The sequence below is a fragment of the Saccopteryx bilineata genome, chromosome 9 (assembly GCF_036850765.1).
Source record: "Saccopteryx bilineata isolate mSacBil1 chromosome 9, mSacBil1_pri_phased_curated, whole genome shotgun sequence".
NCBI lineage: Eukaryota > Metazoa > Chordata > Mammalia > Chiroptera > Emballonuridae > Saccopteryx > Saccopteryx bilineata.
Window position 1 is genome coordinate 52,397,814 of NC_089498.1, and position 22,120 is coordinate 52,419,933.

The following is a 22,120-nucleotide window of genomic DNA, read 5'->3' on the forward strand; positions in this document are numbered from 1 at the left end:
GAAGAAAGGAGAAGCAGAGATAAGCATATAAAATACTTCTAAATTTACCAATCAGATAAGTCACTCCATTTCTCTTGAAATGCCATCAAAGTAAGATCTATTGGATGGTTCAACTGATTCAGAGACATTCAGAAATGTTTGTTGAATTGATACATAAAAGTAGACCATTGTGATTTGCTTTTCAAATATGCACGTCAAAAATATCTTTTCATTCCAAAGCATCAAGATTTGAAAATGAAACATAAGTATCTTGTTAAGTGAAATAAATCAGTTGAAGAATATGTGTTCTGTAATCCTAATTTTAAAACTTGTTTGAAGAAAATAACTTATGTTTGACTATAAAAAATAGATTAGCTAGTTTGTTAGTTTTTTAGATATACAAAGAAAATTATGGTTATTCTCCATGTCAAGTATTAATGAAAGGCAATTTTAAGAACAGATAGACTAAAGTATTTGGAAACATGGCATTGAAATGTAATGACAAGTCATAGACAAGTCACATGCAAACCATGATATCTCTTTCCTAAGGAGTCTGCAAGGTAATATTTTCTTTTCCCAAATATGGCTCCCTTGGTAAGCTGAAGAGAAGGATAGGACCAGATGGCATAGTTCTCATTTCCCTGTTATACCTCCTGACCCAGCAATAGTCTTTCTTCCACCTCTCCTTATAGAAAACACTTTGGTCATTTCAGGAATTACCTTAACCCTGGGAATGAACCCAGTGACTATGTCAGAGTTAGAGTGCTGACACTGACTGTGATAATTGTGCAGGCTCACTTTCCTCCTCATTTGGTAGTTTATAAGTTCACAGATGCTGAACCAGAATTCAGTCCATAAAATTAAGACATTGCGTTTGACAGAGCCAAAGCTAAATTGCTGAAGCAAGAACAGTAAAGCATAAAGCAATGCCTTAAAAAGTAACTAGGGCCATCAAACCCACACTAAAAGTCAACACGCTTTCAAAATTAGAATGTTTAGATGCTGCAGTAATTTCTCAGGGGGAAGAAAAGGCTATCATTATGAGAATACTAAAACTAAGTGAGGATAACAAATAAAATAATACAGAAGACCAGTTTAATTAGCAGCTCTGCTGTTTTATTTTATGCTTCAGTTCATGGGAGAGAGAATATTTTCATCAAACTATTAAAATAAACAAATTTAAAGTTATGAATGTAATCATCCAGAATAAATGGCATTAACAAAATAGTTTTAAAAATGAGTGTGATAGAAATGATAGAAATGACTTCTCTGTAATTATTACATTCATTGACTATTATTCATTTTTAAACCCTGATGAATTCTAGGTTTGGGTAAAACTCCATGAAGATGAATGCATCCCTTCGGGGCTGATATTGGAAGAGGTTGAGTTGTTTGGCAAATTACTTCTTTCTTAATTTTTTTTTCTGCTGCTGTTTTTATTTTTCAGACCCACTATGAAAATGGAGAATATATCATCAGGCAAGGTGCAAGAGGGGACACCTTCTTTATCATCAGCAAAGGAAAGGTAAGCTCAGTAGAACAAGAGAGTGATACAGGTGGGAAACGAGTTCCTCAGTGACCCCAGGAGCAGCACACATACAGGGACTTGGATTAGGCTGTTTTTTTCATTTTCTGAAACTGAAAGAGAAATATTTGAGTATGATGAATTCCCCCAAAATAATGAACAATGAAGAAAAGGTGTAACTTTGAAGACCAGTAGTCTGTGCTATAATATAATCATGATGCCAGATGCCACTGATATGTCTGATAAGTGGGAAGATTTCCTTAATTAAAATTATATAATTGAAAAAGAGAAGAACAGAAAAAAATTTATCCAGTCATTAGGAGCAGTAAAAGCGCTGAAATGAAACATCTGGACTTCAAACTCAGATGGCCCAAGTTTGAATTCAGCTATGAAACTTACTAGTTCTAGCTAATATCCACAGGCTAGTTCCTTTACACTCAGAGGGCAATAAGGATATAAATTTATCATGTTTTATTTTATTTTTTATTTTTTAATTTTTTTACAGGGACAGAGAAAGAGTCAGAGAGAGGGATAGACAGACATGAACGGAGAGAGATGAGAAGCATCAATCATCAGTTTTTCATTGCGACACCTTAGTTCAGGGGTCCCCAAAGTTTTTACACAGTGGGCCAGTTCACTGTCCCTCAGACCATTGGAGGGCCAGACTATAAAAAAAACCTATGAACAAATCCCTATGCACATTGCACATACCTTATTTTAAAGTAAAAAAACAAAACGGAAGTAGTACTGTATGTGAGCGTGAGCGACGCTGCGCTTTGCATCCGCATTCTGTGCTCCTCTCACTGACCACCAATGGAAGACGTGCCCCTTCTGGAAGTGTGGCAGGGGCTGGATAAATGGCCTCAGGAGAATGCATGTCGCCTGTGGGGCGTAGTTTGGGGATCCCTGCCTTAGTTGTTCATTGATTGCTTTCTCATATGTGCCTTGCCCGAGGGACTTCAGCAGACCGAGAAACCCCTTGCTCGAGCCAGTGACTTTGGGTCTAAGCTAGTGAGCTCTTTGCTCAAGCCAGATGAGCCTGCACTCACGCTGGCGACCTTCGGGTCTCAAACCTGGGTCCTCGGCATCCCAGTCCGACGCTCTATCCACTGCGCCACTGCCTGGTCAGGCACCATGTTTTATTTTATCTTCCTAAATAAACATTGAATGAAAAATAAAAATTATTAAAAGGATAAATTCTAAGGCAAGAATAAATGAGGTAGATAAGGGATATAAACAAAATGTATAATTTATTCCTTACTATATATTTTAAACTTTTCAGTATTATTAACGTTTTGCAGTTTTCACTTAAAAATTAAGAAATTAAGTGACTTGGAAAATGGAGAGTTATGCACAGTACTACTCAGATATTATATTGCTAAAAATATCTTTAAAAATCCCTTAAATTCTTTCAACAATAAAGTCATAATCATTTTTGCATTTACATATGATTACATTATAACCTATGATTTAATCTTATTTTGATTTATCATAAATGATCTGTAAAGAATTAGTATGCATTAAGTATAAAAAGAGATGGAAAAGAAAATGCAGGCAGAAGGAGAATTATATAAATTTTCATTTTTACAATTCTTGAAAATAAATAAATTTATTTCCTCTTATTTAACAATTATGACTTGTATCTTATGACATATGAAAGTAGAAAATATATGTAAAAGAGCCACAGAGAGCAGGATATGTGAAAGATTATAAATATGTTGAATCACATTTTACATAATCCTCTTTGAACTAATTCCCATCAAGAATGTGCATATGTCAATGTTTTATAGCAGTGGTATGTTATATTAAAGTGAAGAAAATAATATTCATGCATTTATTATACCCATTTTTGACTGAGATCAAAATGCTCCAGATAAAAATAGAAGTCAAGAATCAGCTTCTTCAAAGGCATCCTGAAATGACATGTCTGACCATAGTTACAGTTAAAACTCTATCTTGTTTTTTTTATTGCTAGATGATAAGAAGCATTAGCATTTTCTGATTATATAAAAATTGTTAAAGCTTACCACTTATTGTTTTATTTCTTAATGTTGACTAAAGAATCAGTGAATATTAAAATTTTCATGGATATAAATGACTCCATTGGTCATAGGGAGACTTTTTACCCTCATAATCTCGGTGTATTTTTTCTTTATTACATCTCTAATTCTTTGCTAGCAGGAAACCATATGTTTATCAGGTAAGATAAATTTCTGACAGTCCTATGTGAATACCCTATTACTGCAAATTCCCAGTGCTGCCCAAAAGAAGTTGTGTTTGTAACCAGTTTCAGCTGATGACAGGTGCATTAGTGGTATGTTTTATGAGTTTTATAATAAGTCTAATAGAAGTAGCACAGAAATCACACCACAGGAACCAATACCACTGGCAATATTTTAGAGCACCATAGGGATTCTGGGAAGAAAGTAGCATAATATATTAGACTTTTTGACACATTCAAGATCATTATTTTTGTAAGCTAAGCATTAAGAGACATTTTCTATCCAAATTTTTCAGGTCAAATTAGCTGCTATAATTCCTAGTTATATAAATTACATAATAATTAATATGATAGATTAATATATTAATTATCTTATTCTAATATTAATGAATTGGAATCACTACATTAAGTCTTAAAGCAGAAGATGAATATACTTAAGTCCCAGGAGGAAGGAATAGGAGGAGAAAAGAGTGATGAGAGTAGATTCAGGTAAACTGTCAAATAAGCTGTAAAACTGAAAGTTTCTAAAATTGTATGCCACCAAATTCAACAATCTAGAAGGAATAGATAAATTTCTGTAACTATACAATCTTCCTAGACTGAGTCATAAAGAAGTGTATAATTTAAATTGACCCATAAGCAGGGAGGAAATAGAAACAACTATCAAAACATCCCCCAAATAAAAGTCCAGGACCAGATGGCTCCACTAGTGAGTTCTACCAAACATTCAAAGAAGATTTGGTACCTATCCTTCTCAAAGTCTTCAAAAGATAGAAGAAGAAGCAATATTACCTAACACATTTTATGAGGCCAACATAAGCATGATATCAAAACCAGGCAGAGCAAACAGAAAAAAAGAAAACTACAGAACCATATCTAATGAATACAGGTGCAAAAATACTAACAAATCAAATACAACAACACATTAAAAAAATACATCACAATCAAGTAGAATTTATTCCAGGAGCACAAGGATGGTTCAATATATGAAAATCAATCAACCTAATATACCACATAAACAAAACAAAGAACAGAACTCATATGATCCTATCAACATATGCAAAAAAGGCATTCCGTGTACTACAACATCCCTTTTTGTTTAAAACACTCACTAAAATGGGTATAGAAGTGCCTGACCTATGGTGGTGCAGTGGGATAAAGTGTCGACCTGGAACACTGAGGTCACCGGTTCAAAACCCTGGACTTGCCTGGTCAAGGCACATATGGGAGTTGATACTTCCTGCTCCTCTCCCTTCTCTCTCTCTCTCTCTCTCTCTCTCTCACCTCTCTGAAAAAAAATTGAATAAAGTCTTTTAAAAAAAATGGGTATTGCCTGACCAGGCGGTGGCGCAGTGGGTAAAGCATCGGACTGGGATGCAGAAGACCCAGGTTCGAGACCCCGTGGTCACCAGCTTGAGCGCAGGTTCATCTGGTTTGAGCAAAAAGCTCACCAGCTTGAGCCCAAGGTCGCTGGCTCAAGCAAGGGGTTACTCGGTCTGCTGAAGGCCTGCGGTCAAGGCACATATGAGAAAGCAATCAATGAACAACTAAGGTGTTGCAACGCGCAACGAAAAACTAATGATTGATGCTTCTCATCTCTCCGTTCCTGTCTGTCTGTCCCTGTCTATCCCTCTCTCTGACTCTCTCTCTCTGTCTCTGTAAAAAAGGAAAAAAAAAATGGGCATAGAAGAGAGGTACCTTAACATAATAAAGGCCATATATAACAAACTATCAGCTAATATCATACTGAATGGTAAAAAAAAAAATGAAAGCTTTTCTTTTAAAATCAGGAAAAAGACAAGGCTACCCACTGTCTCAACTTTTATTCAACATAGTTCTGGAAGTTTTAGCCAGAGAAATAAGTTGAGAGAAAGAAATAAAAAGCATTCATATCAAGAAAGAAGTAGAGGTATCAGTTTTTGCAGATGATATGATACTATACATAGAAAATTCTAAAGACTACCAAAAAAACAAACAATTAGAAACAATAAGCCAATATAGTAAAGTTGGAGGATACAAAATTGATATACAAAAGTCCAGTACTTTCCTATATGCCAAAAATGAAACTTGAGAAAATGAACTCAAAATATAAATAAAGCAATTTTTTTTACAATTACAACAATAAAAAAAATACCTAGGAATAAACTTAATGGAGGATGTGAAAGACCCATACACTGAAAACTACAAAGCATTATTGAAAGAAATTGAAAAAGACACAATTAAATGGAAAAATATTTCATTTTCATAGATTAGAAGAATCAAGATAGTTAAAATGGCCATATTACCCAAAGCAATATACAAATTTAATGCAATCCCCATCAAAATCCCATTTTCATTTTTGAAAGAACTAGAATAAAAATATCACCAGGTATCTATGGAATCATAAAAAACCCTGAAAGCCAAACGATCCTGATAAAAAAGAATGAAGCTGGAAGTATTAAACTACCTGACTTCAAATTATACTATAAAGCCACGATCATCAAAACAGCATGGTATTTTTCCGAAGTTAGAAGCAGGGAGGCAGTCAGACAGATTTCCACATTAGTCCAACAGGGACCACCTGGCATGCCCACCAGGGGGTGATGCTCTGTCCATCTGAAGTATTGCTCTGTTGTGGCCAGAGCCATTATAGCACCTAAGGCAGAGGAGCTATCCTCAGTGCCTGGGGCCAACTTTGCTCCAGTGGAGCCTTGGCTGCGAGAAAGGAAGAGATGTACAGGGAAAAAGGAGAGGGAGAAAGGTGAAGAAGCAGATGAGCACTTCTCCTCTGTGCCCTGACTGGGAATCAAACCCGGGACTTCCACATGCCGGTCAAACATTCTACCGCTGAGCCAACTGGCCAGGGCAAAACAGCATGGTATTGACAGAAAAACAAACATACAGACCAATGGAACAGAATAGATAACCTAGAAATAAAATCATATATATATATATATATATATATATATATATATATATACACACACACACACACAAATAATCTTTGACAAAGGAGCCAAAAATACACAATTAAGAAAAGAAAGAAAGCCTCATTAGAAAACCACATGCAAAAAAAGTGAAACTTGACTAGTTTGTTCACTTGCACAAAAATTAATTCAAAATAGATCAAAGACCTAAATATAAGATCTGAAGCAATAAATTACATAGAAGAAAACATAAGTACTAAACTCATGGACCTTGGCCATAGAGAACAATTTATGAATTTGACCCCAAGGCAAGGGATGTAAAGACAAAATAAATGAATGAGACTGTATCAAACTAAAAAACTACTGCACAGCAAAAGAAACTGACAAACAAAACCAATAAGCAACCAACCAAATGGGAGATGATATTTGCAAATAACAGCTCCGATAAGGGGTTAATATCCAAGATATATAAAGAACTCACAAAGCTTAGCAACAAACAAGCAAACAATCCAATTTAAAAATAGGAAGAGGACCTGAACAGACATTTCTCTCAAGAAGACATACAAAGGACCAACAGATATATGAAATGATGCTCATCTTCACTAGCTATTAGAGAAATGGAAATCAAAAATATAATGAGATACCACCTCACATCTGTTAGATTGGCTATTATCAACAAGACAAGTAATAACAAATGTTGGAGAGGTTGTAGAAAAAAGAAACTCTCATTCACTGCTGGTGGAAATGCAAATCAGTACAGTGGTACCTTGGTTTTCCTCGATAATCTGTCTGAGAACAATCGGGGAAATTTGAAACCGACAAATCCAAGGCAATTATTTCCATATGAATCAATGTAAATTCAATTAATTCATTCTAGACACTCCAAAATACATACCAAAAACACATTTTATAGAGAATAAATGTAGTGTTTAATACTAAGAACAATAAGAAATTAATATAAAATGAATATAAAAGACTAATGTAAAAAATAAATGAACATTTAACATGGCATTTACCTTTCTGAAGACTCTTCTTGGCGTATGGAAGACGGCGAAGACGGGAGAGAGAGGTGCAGATATTATTGTTTGGAAGGGGAATCCCCCTCCATAAGGACCTTAGGTATCAAGGCACTGTCTGGGGCCACTTCCCTTCTTGGTCTTTTGGCACTAGGACCAGCTTCAGAGTCCGTGGACCCATGTCGCACAAGAAAGCTGTCCAAAGAGGTCTGTTTCTGTTCTCCTTAAGATTTGCCTAAAATGGGGCACGACATTATCATTAAACAAGTTGCATGTCATGAGTCACACTCACGACATGGCCTGCAACAGCTTTGTCTGGGTGATTTTTCTCCATAAACTCCTGTGCCTTACTCCACATGGAGAAGATGTCCTTAATCTCTGAAGCAGGCACATTCTCCCATCTCTTCCTCCTCATCTGAAGCATCTGTTGTCCTTCTAGGTGAAGGTCCTGCAGCTCTTCAGTGGTGAGTTCTTCACTGTGGTCATACACCAACTCTTCCACATTCTCACCACTCACCTCCAAACCCATGGACTTCCCCAGATCAACAATTAACTGCACCACATGCGTAGGGTTATCAGGGGAAGGCTCAAACCCTTCAATATCTCTCTCGTACACACATCCTGGCCATAATTTCTTCCAGGCAGAGTTCATCGTCCTGGATGTCACTCCCTGCTAAACCTTATCTATGAGGCTAATGCAGTTGAGATTGTTGAAATGTTTTTTCCAGAATTCTCTTAAGGACAAATCTGTATCTGATATCCTCAAAGCACTTTTGAAACATTGCTTTTGTGTACAGGTACAGTTTCTTGAAATTTGAAGTGACATTCTGGTCTATGGGCTGGATGAGTGGTGTGGTATTAGGGGGCAAGAACTTCACCATGATAAAACTGAACACCTCCAACAGTGTGTCTTCCAAACCTGGAAGATGTGCAGAAGCATTGTCCATTACCAGGAGGCACTAAAGGGGCAACTGATTATCCTGGAGGTATTTTTTCACACTCACGCCAAACAATTCATTCATCCATTCAATAAAAATTGGCCTTGTGACCCATGCTTTCTTGTTTGCCCTCCAAATCACACAAAATTTACTGTACTTTTAATCACATTGTTTCTGCTAACCACTCTAGGAGTCACCAGTAAGGGCTTCACTTTATAATCACCACTAGCATTACCATGCAACAAAAGAGTTAGCCTGTCTTTCATAGGCTTATGTCCTGGCAGTGCCTTTTCCTCCTGTGTAATGAACATCCTCTTTGGCATTTTCTTCCAAAAGAGGCCAGTTTTATCACAGTTGAAGACTTGTTGGGGGATGAATCCTTTAGCTTCTATCTAATCTTTGAATTTGGACACAAATTTTTCGGCCCCAGACTTGTCCAAACTGACACCTTCGCCATGCCTAGTAACACTGTGTATGCCAGTGCACCTCTTGAATTTTTTGAACCAGCCTCTGCTGACCTTAAAATCACTAAGTACACTAGCGTGCATCCCAGGCATTTTCTTAATGAGATCGGCATACAACAGCCTGGCCTTTTCACATATGATGTATGATGGCCTCTGAAACAGAATTGTCATCTAACTGTTTTTGATTGATCCAAATTAATAATAACTGTTTGACATCTTCAATTGTTTGTGATCTCTGTTTTGTTAGCATATTCATGCCTTTTGCTACGTTAGCCTCCTTTATAGCTTCCTTTTCCGCTACAATGGAACTTATCATGGATGGTGACTTCCCGTACATGCAGCTGATTTTAGCAATCTTGAAGCTGCTATTGTATTTTTCAATGATTTCCTTTATCAACTCAACCGTGTTCCTTGCCTTCTTCACAGAGCAGCTGGCTATGGAAGCTTTCTTTGGTCCCATGATGGAGCTAAAAGGAAAGGGTTAACTTATTAGCAAGGGAAACACTTAACAGGGACAATGAGATTTGAACACATGTCATTTTATCTTACGTACATTACGTACATTTTGAAACTGAAAAATGCAAAATAAACACATTACACCAAACACTGTATACTCAGTAATCACTTACATGTAACTGTAGTATTAGCACTCACAATCAATAAAAAAAGCACGAAAACACTGGAAAGCAATAGAATTGTTTGGCTAGATGCACAGGGTGATGCTCACACAACAAGAAACAATGCCATATTGAACAGGAGAACACGTGAGTCACTCTTTGTTTTTGCAAAATTAGCAGCGAGGTCATGAGAGCATGCCGACAAAATCCGAGGAAACCAACAAAAACTGAGACAATTTTCTTTTTTTTTTGTATTTTTCTGAAGCTGGAAATGGGGAGAGACAGTCAGACAGACTCCCGCATGCGCCCGACCAGGATCCACCCGGCACGCCCACCAGGGGCAATGCTCTGCCCACCAGGGGGCTATGCTCTGCCCGTCAGGGGCGTCGCTCTGCCACGACCAGAGCCACTCTAGTGCCTGGGGCAGAGGCCAAGGAGCCATCCCCAGCGCCAGGGCCATCTTTGCTCCAATGGAGCCTTGGCTGCGGGAGGGGAAGAGAGAGACAGAGAGGAAGGAGGGGGGGTGGAGAAGCAAATGGGTGCTTCTCCTATGTGCCCTGGCTGGGAATCGAACCCGGGTCCCCTGCACGCCAGGCCGACGCTCTACCGCTGAGCCAACCGGCCAGGGCGAGACAATTTTTTTATAGAAAAAATTGTAGAAAATCAAAACTGACGATAACCGAAGTCAACGAAAGCTGACGTATTACTGTACAACCATTATGGAAGAAAGTATGGTGTTTTATCAAACAATTGATTGCTGGGTCAAATATCATATGACCCAGCAATCCCTTTACTGGGTATCTACCCCAGAAAACTCAAAAACATTGGTACATAAAGACACATGTGCCCCCATGTTCACTGTAGCATTATCCATAGTGGCCAAGAAATGGAAACTACCAAACCAGTATTTGATAGAAGATTGGATAAAGAAAATGTGGTATATAAATGCAATGGAATACTACTCAGCCATACGAAATGATGACATAGTGCCATTTATGAAAACATGGATGGACCTTGAGGACATTGTATTGAGTAAAATAAGTAAATCCAAAAATGCTAAAAACTATATGATTTCACACATAGGGTAGACATAGATAAAAGTGAAGTGGTTATCAGGAACAGGTGGAGGTAGGGGAGGGAAGGGGTGTGTGGGAGGGAAAGGAGTGTGAAGTGGGAAGGGAAAGATAGAGGGACAGATATATGGTGATAAAAAGTGATTTGAATTTGGGTGATGAGTATACAACATAATCAATAGTTCAAATGCTATAGAAATGTTTTCCTGAACCCTTATTGATTAATGTCACCCTATTGAATTTAATTTCCTAAATAAATTTAAAAAATAAACTGTAAATTTTGTTGTAGGTAAATAAATGTAATATTGTTTTCAAATGCATTTAAAAGACTTATAAAGGATAACCCTGGCAAAGATATTTTTTTTGTTACAACCAAACTGACTTTTTCCCTGTAAGCAATAATATGGTTACTTGTGGTTACATTAAAATTAATATCTTTTTTGGCAAGACATAAAGACACTAAAAAGAAAACTACAGTTTTAATGAATCAATGAGAGAAAATTACAATCTAATAGAAAAACAGGCAAAAACAGAAATAGAATTGGCCCATAAAATAATATGAAAAAAGCTTTGCCTCTGTTAATAATCAAAATGCCTACCTTCTTGGTAAAAATCAAACTTTTGACAATATCAAGTGTTGATGATAAAATATAGTACAATATAAACTTTTATCCACTCATGTTGTAAGAATATAAGTTGGTATGATCTCTTTGTACCAAAAGTAAGTCAATACCTAGTAAAACTGAAGGTGCATATGCTTTATAACCTTGTTCTTCATTCATAACTATTGATCTTAGTGAAACACTTTTCCATGGACACCTGAAAACATGTACAAAATATTCATAGTAATGTTGTTAACACAACACAACCAAAATCTAAATGTAAAATAAACATAAAAGAAACCCACATTTACACCTACAGAAAATTAATAGAATGTTTAATACTTATATAATTTGAAAATATACAAATAGTAAATGGACTATAACTATATATATTAAAATAGATAAATTGCATAAATCCCAAGTAAAATACTAATCAAACTAAACAAGGTGTGGAAGAATACATGTGATATGGTATTATTTATATAAAGTTTAAAACCACACAAATATTTAGTATTTTTGTATACTTATATATAAAATCCAAAGATAAGCAAATATATGGTATTTATCTATGCAATGAAGTGGTTGTACATGTGCATGAGAGTGCACATGTGTACATACATTAAATTAGAGACATTAGAAAGGGAATCATGTAAATAAAATTCACCATATACATTTTGGAGGAGGATGGTGGAAAACATGATGGAGAGAGATTCAAAATTCTGCTATGTTACACAGAGGTTCAATTGTCAAATAAGACTCATAGCAATCATAGGTCTTACCCTTGATGAATTTGACTAGAATTTAAAGAACATAAGTAAACTTCAACTGCAGGAAAAATTTTTTCCCTGTATTTGCCTCAAACTATCATTTACAGGTTCTTATACTGTGCTTCCTCATTAGAAGAAATTTTGGTTTCGGAAAAATAGGACCAGGTTTTGAGTAGTATATGTAGAACATTATTTGCAAATATAGCTGCTTTGTGGACTCTTCAATTTTATAATCTTTTAATAATACAGGTAGGAAAATGCTTTGGTTTTGGGACTCCTCAGTTAGGTAAGAAAATGTTTAGCTGAATAACTCTTATTCTCTAACTGGGTCTGCACTACAAGTCTATAAAGTCTAGATTTCTTTATAATAAACATTGTTTTGTTTATAAAACCAATTGACTGTGTACTAAAACGTTTTATTTGTCTAATAAATTGTTTTTGGTTAAATGTGTTGGTTGAACATATTCATATGTTTATTGACTATTTTGGTATTAAAGATTAATTTTATATGTCCCATTTAAAATATGTAATTTCTATTTTGATTCTTATTTTAAAATTATATATAGTTTAAAATAGTTTTAAAGTGTAAATTATAAGACTACACATTATGTCTTATAGAAAATACATAAATTACTGAAAAACATAAAAATACATACTTTTATCTACTTAAAACTCAAAGTAGTTAATGTTCTAAATAGCATTTTGTGGCAACAATAAAAGAGAAATAGTGATGAGATAACTATTTTGCAATCAAATGCATGAAAATTCTGAAATAGAAATTGAGAAAAATTGAAGAAAAGGAGAAAATATAGAAAAAGCAACTGACTTTTTTGGGTACTTACTATTAAGCAGGTGCTTTGATAGATTTTCTCATATACACACACTTACAACACACACACCCTATGATAAGCCTCTCATTTTTTTTTTGGATAAGGTGACTGGATAACATGGATTTAAACAAACTAAATAGATTCCATAGCTATTTCCATTTCACAGTATTGTGAATCACAAAGTACTTTGTGGTTTAAATGGAAGTAATGGATATACAGGTGAAGGTTAGAGAGGCTATTTCTATATATTTATATTTATCTACTTGGAAATTTCTTCTGAATTAAAGATGCAAATGTCTATGATTAGTATTTGTTCATATTTTGAATGATTTATTATACATACAAAGAAAAACTGTGAAAATTACAACTTTAAAGGAAACCTTTTAATTTTTGCTCTTTGAGCTGCCTACTTTTTCACATAATATTTTGGTCTAGTTAGGTTTTTACTTACATTTGTCATATAAGGAAAAAATGGTTTATTCTGTAGATGGCCCACTTTTATGTCTGCAAGTGCATTTCAGTAACATCTTTTTAAATAAAATTTCAAAATACACTGAAATTTCTTCATGGCCTGTATAAATCTGTCATTTTGAATTTCTAATATATTTTACTAACCAAATATCACATGTACAGTTATAAAATATGTCCTTATATCTAATTTTGATGATATCTTATAGTATAATATACCTTAGTCCTTGACTTCTTTTAACACCCAATAGATGGGATAGAAATAGTTTTGTTGAATTGCCAAATTGTGCAGATGATGAAACTGAGGTTCAGGCCCTGGCCTGTTGGCTCAGTGGTAGAGCATTGCCTGGCATGCAGGAGTCCTGGGTTCAATTCCCAGCCAGGGCACACAGGAGAAGCGCCCATTTGCTTCTCCACCCCCCCTACTTCCTCTCTGTCTCTCTCTTCCCCTCCCGCAGCCGAGGCTCCATTGGAGCAAAGTTGGCCGGGGCACTGAGGATGGCTCTATGGCCTCTGCCTCAGGTGCTAGAATGGCTCTGGTTGCAACAGAGCGACACCCCAAATGAGCAGAGCATCGCCCCCTGGTGGGCGTGCTGGGTGGATCCTGGTCGGGCGCATGTGGGAGTCTGTCTGACTGCCTCCCCATTTCCAACCTCAGAAAAATACTAAAACAAAAACAAAAACAAAACTGAGGTTCAGAAAGTGAACAATATATCAATATTTGTCAAAGATTGGTTTGTAGAACATTTGCATCTAAATCACTTACATTAAACTTTTGAAATTCAGATTTTGAAGACCCACTAAATCAGAACCTTAGGAACTTTTAATTTAAATATCCCCCCCCCACACACACACACACGCACAAACACACTGAAGTTTGCAAATCACTGGGCTAGTGTATTTCCTTACACATCAGTAAAAGCTCATCAGCATGCAAATTAGCATCTCTAAAATATAACTTAGTAAGATTGTTAAAAATTGCATTTCCATGGTTTTGTAACACTGTGGATGAGTAGTCAAATGAATGAGGGAAGAATAATAAGTAAATTCCCTCCACCTTTCATAGACCTTCTTAATACTTATAAAAATTCTGGTCTTTGACAGCCAATCTCTAAATTCAAAGACCAGAAATATAGTATTTTTAAATGTGTTTAAGTGTCTGGCATTGTCTCAAGAAATTAGTTTTTCCATTTTATTTTCCAGGTATGTGTATTTTAATTTTTAACTTTTATGGTTGACACGTAGCCAGTACTGTGAATATTAGTAGAGCTGAAGGAGGAAATGAATTAATACAAAGGTAAAACTTATAGCATTTCTTGCCTTCTGTGGACTATTATTCAAATCACAAGTCCTGTATGGGCTGTGATAACTTGTTAGCAAGGAAGCGTTTGTGTTCAAACAATTTATAGATTTTTATTAAATATTTATTATAAGTTGCGGGAATGCAAAAAAAAAATCCACTTCTTTGAAGGGAATATTATTTACTTTGATTTATAAAAGACATATATGTAATTTCTATATCTTTTAAATAAGAAATCTTGGTGAGCAAAACATATGGAAAATGAGGACGTGAAGACTATAGTCAGAGACCTCTAGGAAAACTTCATGAAAATGTGACTGGCCTTTAAATTGTGTAGAAATATATTCACTGCAGAAAAAAAAAATAGAAACAACATGAATGTCCATGTAAGGAAATTTATAAACAAGCATATGTACAGAGTGAAAGAAGGCAATGGATGAACTATATTTATATCTAGTAACATGAAATAAATAATGAAAAGAATGTTAAGAGACAAAATGTAAGTCACAGAATGATACATACCATATATTGCTATCCATATATTTTAAAAACACATGCATATGAACACATAAAAAAGGATTGGAGGACTGTGTATTCAATTTATTGTAATGGTTGCCTCATAAGAGGTAGGAAATGGGAATAGGAATGAGGATTCAATGAAATTCAAATTTCTGAATAATTTACTAGTTTTTGAAAACAACTTGAAATTATAAAAAATATTTGGAGGTCATTTCTTTGGCCCTGTAGAGATAATATACTTGTATTCTTCATATACGTGAATTTTAAAAAAGACATGGAATTAACATCATCAGTGTTCATTTGATCATCCAGGGTATTGTTTCTCTTTGTAGGTAAATGTGACTCGTGAAGACTCACCAAGTGAAGACCCAGTCTTTCTTAGGACTTTAGGAAAAGGAGATTGGTTCGGAGAGAAAGCTTTGCAGGGGTAAGTAGACCATGTGCATTACACAGTTTTTGGCTGAGAACTGCATAAATTTCTGTTTTGAAGGTTGATCTCCTAAGAAAATAGGCTCTTTAGTGCTGATTCTAAAATCAGACATGGACCCTTGATCATTTTTATTTATTCCAGCTCAACTTATAATTTGTTTAGATAGGTTGTGGGATTGATTGGTGGTTAAATTATGTAATAAGTAATTTGTATATTAATAGGAAAATTTCTTAGCTTTTTAACTGCAATCTCTATAAAGATTCAAAAAGAATTAGAGAAGTCTCTACTTTGTACAAGAGTTTTACTCATAATCACAAGAAGATGGCTGAGAATTTTGAAATCTCCAGAAACCTGATTGTACAAACAATAAATAAGAAGGCAGTGAAGTCTTTCTGGGAGTCACCTCTGGCTGATTATTGTCATTGCTGGTTGTGGTAATGAAGGTGGAAGAGGTGGGCATGGAAGTAAATTGTGCATATCCAGGTTCACTCCGAATGAGGTAAAGGCTGGATCAGAGAGGCCCAGCAAGATCACTGAAATCCCACTTGTAAACTAAGATCTCAAGAAGTAAGCATTTGGTATTTCTTCCCCAATACTACAGAAGAAGAACTCCATTGACTCTGCACCACTCAATATACAGAATGCATGACAAAGAGGACAGATATATTTGGGTGGTCTACTCTTTTTTAATGTATTTATTTTTAGTGAGAAGAGGAGAGACAGAGAGACAGACTCCTGCATACGCCTCAACCAAAATTCACCTGGAAAACCCAGTAGGGGGCCATGCTCTGCCCCTCTGGGGCTACTGCTCTGTCAATCAGCAACTGAGCCATTTTTTTTAGCATCTGAGGCAGAGGCCACCGAATCATCCTTAGAGCCTGCTCAAGGCTAACTCACTGGAACCGATCAAGTCATGGTTGTGGGAGGAGAAGACAGAGAAAAGGGGGAGGAGGAGGGGTGGAGAAGCAGATGGGGGTTTCTCCTGTGTGCCTTGACAGGGAATTGAACATCTGCATGCCTGGCCAATGTTCTACCACTGAGCCAATCAGCCAGGGTTCTCTTATTTTCTAATAAGCAACACATCTCAATTATTAGTATATATAGATAAAAAACTTTTCAAAGTTCAGCGCTATTTGTACAATAAGCCACTTGAATAAGAATTAACCAATAACATTTGTTTTTGCATCCAATCCAGGTGTAGAAATGTTACGAGAGGAACAGCAATAAGATAAAATATACTTCTAAAATATTTAAAATAGTTTTGCTGCCATTTCAAATTATGCCTTTACTTTTAAAATTATAAGCAATTTTCTCTAAAAATGCTACAAAGAAAGTTTAGAGTTTTAAAATTTTATTTTTCAATTACAATTTATATTCAATAATATCTTGTATTAGTTTCAGTTGTACAGCACAGTGGTTATACAGTCATATATCTTACAAAGTGATTTCCCCTATATTTCGAGTAACCACATAACACCATACATAGTTATTAAAACATTATTTACTATATTCCCTGTGCCATACTTTACATCCCTGTGACTATTTTGTACCTATCTATTTATACTTCTTAATCCCTACACCTTAAAAAGTTCATATTTTTTGAGCCATGCACAATCAGTTGCCAGGTCTTAATGTCTTACTTACTCTTTCACAGCTATGGAAATGAAGCAGTGATTTTGATAAACTATCTTACCCAGGCCACATCATCTTATGAATATTCAGAGCTAAAGGCATTTGCCTTTCTTTTTTTCTTTTACTGAGTTCATGTGATCCTATCTCATGAGTGTGTATTTGCCATTCGATTTTTCCAAGGGCAAAGTTGGAAGAAGTACCATGTTGATGTAGATGCACAAATGAATGCAATAAACATCATCTTCCTAGTATAAAATGCAAAAACATAACATTTTTACTTTAATCTTTCTTTCCCTTGATTATTATATATGCAGAATATTCTAGAAAAAAAATGCCACCTGCTTTTATTTGTTCAAGATTAAATGCCTCTGTGGAACTTGTGATTTCCAGCAGAGCCAAAGAACCAGAAACATTTTCAATCAGTTCTGATGAGATCACAAGTGGAACACCAGAAAATAAAACATAACTGAGAATTGACAGATTCTCTTTTGTGGCTTACTATCACTGAATTTTTGTGCCAATTAAAGAAAGCTTTTATGGTGAAAATACTTTCCTGGAATGTATCTTAAGAAGTCATGTTGGGGATATGATTTACAAAAATGATGTCAAATTTTGCAATGATATCAAAATTTGTTAATGACCTCCCATCTGGATTGAATTCATTCTAGCATGTCTTATTCTTGTGAACTACCTGTTCTCACAACTCTCTTTTGAACCTAGGCGGCCGTCTTTTCACCCCACTCCCACCATTACCCGTAATACCCACTCCCAGCCTACCCCCATCTCTTTCTTTTTTACGTTTTTTACTATTATTTTGTCACTACTGAACTCAGTTTCCTGTGAGTGCCCTCCTAAATGTCACCAGGAATTTGCTACTTATGTCTTAAAACTCTTTCTTTTATTTTCATTTGACTTCACTTCTCAGCCACAGTTTTACATGGTTAACTCCCCTTTCCTTTAAATTCCCCATCCTCTGAGATCCCTACAATTGTTAGCACTCTTTACAATTTCTCATTTTATTTCCTATAATTCACCAGTGTTTTGTCCTCCCCTCTCACATTCTATACATCTTGATATGCATTCAGATCTATGACTTTCATTTCTTTAATGAAAAGAAGTCCTAAATATTTATTTTGCCTTCAATTCAGCATCTGGCACTTTTCAAATACTTAACATGTCCGTGTTGAAAAACAAATGAATAAATAAATGAATGAACAAAAGAGCCTCCCTAATCATGCCTAATCTTGCAATCTCTTCTGCCATTGATCACTTTTACTACTTGCTTGATGGCAAATAAGGGGTTATAAACACGCTTGACTATAGGGGTCAGGTTGGTAATGTAAATAAGTAAAAGTAAGATGAGTAAAACTGGTGGCGAACTAGAAAGCCTTTTGTAATGAGGATAGCAATTTTTGAGCCCAAGTCATTGCTACCCTTTTTTTTCCCTTAAGGGAAGGCAGAAAAAACTCAGTACTTAAGAATATGTGAAATGCTGTTTTGTAACTTGATTTTAAAAGGAAGAAGCTCTGCAAGCACATGAAACATTTCTGCAAACAATTTCAATCTGTGAGCTTCCACTTTGTGATTTTTATCAATCAGATATGCCTCTTTAAAACTCCATAACTAGATCCAATTGAAGGAAGCCTGTGAGGTTAACTCTCTAGATTATTTCCTTGTTTGGATTTTTTGCCATTGTGGTGTTTTGATGTTCTATGTCTGTGAGCTGTTTTTCACTTTGTTTCCATGTCCTTTTGGATATTGTTCCCTTATTTTAATTTTTCACCCCAGATTTTCCTACTCTTTATAAATCTGATTTGTTTTACTTGTTCTTCTTTAAATACTTAAAAGTTTATGTAACTTCAGGATATAAAGTTTTGGGGGCAACCACACATATTCTTTTGGGTACTAGCTATGCTTTGCTGCAAATCAAATGATTTTTTTTACTTGAAACCTAAATTTTATAGTCAATATTCTCTGTATGCACATAACATAGCATTTTAGATTATTGTTTTCTCACAAATAAAGGTTATGAGGACTGGGAATTTTTGTTTTTCTTTTTCAGCAGATTATTAAAATATTGGTGAATTTAGTAATATTAAAATAAATTCTTGACCATTCTTTTTATAAATTTTTTAATTAAATTTATTGAGGTAACATGGGTTAATAATATGAAATTTCAGGTGTATCACTTTGTTAGATGATATCTGTAAACTCTATTGTGTGCTCACCACCCATTGTCTAGTGTCCTTCCATCACCAGATATTTAACTTCTCATTTACTCTTTATCCTTCCCAACTCCTTTTCCTTTAGCAACTACCATTCTGTTATCTGTATCTTTGAGTTTGTTTACTTTGTTCATTTGTTACTTTTTGTTTTAGGTCCCATACTGACTAAAGTCATGAAGTTCTTGTACATTCCCATCTGACTTATTTCACTTAGCATGGTATTTTCAGGATCCATCCATGTAGTCACAAATGCTACAAATTTTATCATTTTTGTGGCTGAGTAGTATTCCATTGCATATAAATACTTCATCTACTTTATCTAGTCATTTGTCAAAGGATACTTGGGACACAAAGGGCATAAGACAGGGGTCCCCAAACAACGGCCCGCGGGCCACATGCGGCCCCCTGAAGCCATTTATCTGGCCCCTGTCGCACTTCTGGAAGGGGCACCTCTTTCATTGGTGGTCAGTGAGAGGAGCACTGTATGTGGCGGCACCGCAAAGCACGGCGTTACTCACGTACAGTACTACTTCCGGTGATGCAGGACGCACGCCTCAGGGCTCTGGAAGCGCATCATATCACTTGATATGGCTAGCAGTGACAAATATGGAACCAGACATTGACCATTTCATTAGCCAAAAGCAAGCCCATAGTTCCCAATGAAATACTGGTCAGTTTGTTGATTTAAATTTACTTGTTCTTTATTTTAAATACTGTATTTGTTCCCATTTTGTTTTTTTACTTTAAAATAAGGTATGTGCAGTGTGCATAGGGATTTGTTCATAGTTTTTTTTATAGTCCGGCCCTCCAACAGTCTGAGGGACAGTGAACTGGCCCCCTCTGTAAAAAGTTTGGGGACCCCTGGCATAAGACATGTTTTCATGTATTGACTGTGGTAAATAATGTTGCAAAACACATAGGGGTTCTGCATAAATATTTTTTAAAATTTTGGATTCCCAGAAGTGGGATTGTTGAGTCATATGGTAGCTCTATTCTTAATTTTTTGAGGAAATTTCCATACTATTTTCCATAGTGACTGCATCAGTTTACATTCCCACAAACAGTAAGCAAGGGCTTTCTTTTCTCCACATTCTCTCTGACACCTGCTATTTCTTATCTTATTAAAAACAGCCATTATCATATGTGTGAGGTGGTATCTCATTATGGTTTTGGTTTGCATTTTTCTTATAACTAGTAATGTTGAGCATTTTTTTTATGTATCTGTTGATCCTCTGTATGTCTTCCTTGGAAAAGAATCTATTCGGGTCCTCTGACCATTTTTTAATGGAATTGCTCTTTATTTTTGTTTGTTGAGTTGTGTAAGTTTTCTATATATTTAGGAAATTAGCCCTTTATCAGAGATACCATTTGCAAATATCTTCTTCCATTCAGTTTAGTGCCTGCTTTGTTGTTGATTTCTTTTTCTCTGCAGAAGCTTTTTAGTTTGATGTAGTTCCATGCATTTATTTTTGCCTTTATTTTCCTTTTCTTTAAAGTTAAGTTACCAAAAAACCCCTCTGAGACCAAAGTCCATAAGTTTAGTACCTATGTTTTCTTTTATGAATTTTATTGATGCTAGTTTTATATTTAGCTCCTTAATCCATTTGAATTAATTTTTGTGTATGGTGTCAGATAGCAATCTAGTGTCATTCTTTTGTGTGTGGCTTTCTAGTTTTCCCAAAGCCATTTATTGAAGAGGGTTTCCTTTTTTCATTGAATATTTTTGGCTCCTTTGTTGAAAATTAGTTCTCCATACATGTGTGGGTTTATTTCTGGGTTCTCAATTCTGTTTCATTGGTCTGTGTGTCGGTTTTCCTGCAAACAAAGTACTAGTTTTGTTATTGTAGCTCTGTAGTATAAAGTCAGGAAGTGAGATTTTTCTGGCTTTGCCCTTTCCCCACCACCAGGCGTTTTTCTTTCTTTCTTTTGTTCTTTTTTTTGGTGTGTGTGTGTGTGGTTCAATACAAATTTGATGATTTTTGTTTGTTTGTTTTATTGCTTTGAAAAGTGCCTTGGATTTTAATGGGGATTGCATTAAATTTATATATTGCTTTAGGTAATATGGCCATTTTAACAATGTTGCTTATTCCTAATCATGAATACAAAATATCTGTCCTTTCTTTGTATTGTATCTTGAGCATTAATTTTAAATTTAAAAAGTGCCTAATTCTAGTATTAGTTAAGGATATAGTAGATAATTGAATGAACTGAAATGTATCCTGTAAGGCCAATACTCGCAGCTGCCGTCACAGCCACCTGGTTTTGCAGGTTTGCATTTAATTTGGGCCAATGGTAATGTAACTGTGGAGCCAAGAACTGGTGGGTCATTACCTTTATTCCCAGCTTGCATTTGGCAAGTGAGCAAACACAAACACACTGGGCTCCAAGTTCCACTCATTCAGTGCTCACAAAGCTACTGAAACATTCGAGTTTTCTTAGAATCAAAGGCCCTACAAGTCTTATCCCCTCTGGTTCCCCATATCCTTTCTCCTTTCTGCACAAACTGGCTTCTCCTTCAGCACCCGCCCATCTTGACTGCCTCTTCTCCTCCAATCATGTGGCCTCTTTCCCCTGGAACAACATGGTCTCCTCCTCTCTACAACAACGA

At 35.6% G+C, this 22,120-nt stretch overlaps 1 protein-coding gene across 2 annotated transcripts in view; it reads left to right on the plus strand.

Annotated features, from left to right (window-relative positions):
* Nucleotides 1-22,120, plus strand: part of PRKG1 (protein kinase cGMP-dependent 1) — a 1,486,994-nt gene that overhangs the window by 1,232,532 nt on the left and 232,342 nt on the right. For both annotated transcript variants that reach the window (XM_066243386.1, XM_066243385.1), the window contains exons 6-7: nt 1,427-1,504; nt 15,558-15,652. In XM_066243386.1, the coding sequence (XP_066099483.1) occupies nt 1,427-1,504; nt 15,558-15,652 (173 nt within the window). The remainder of the gene's footprint in view (nt 1-1,426; nt 1,505-15,557; nt 15,653-22,120) is intronic.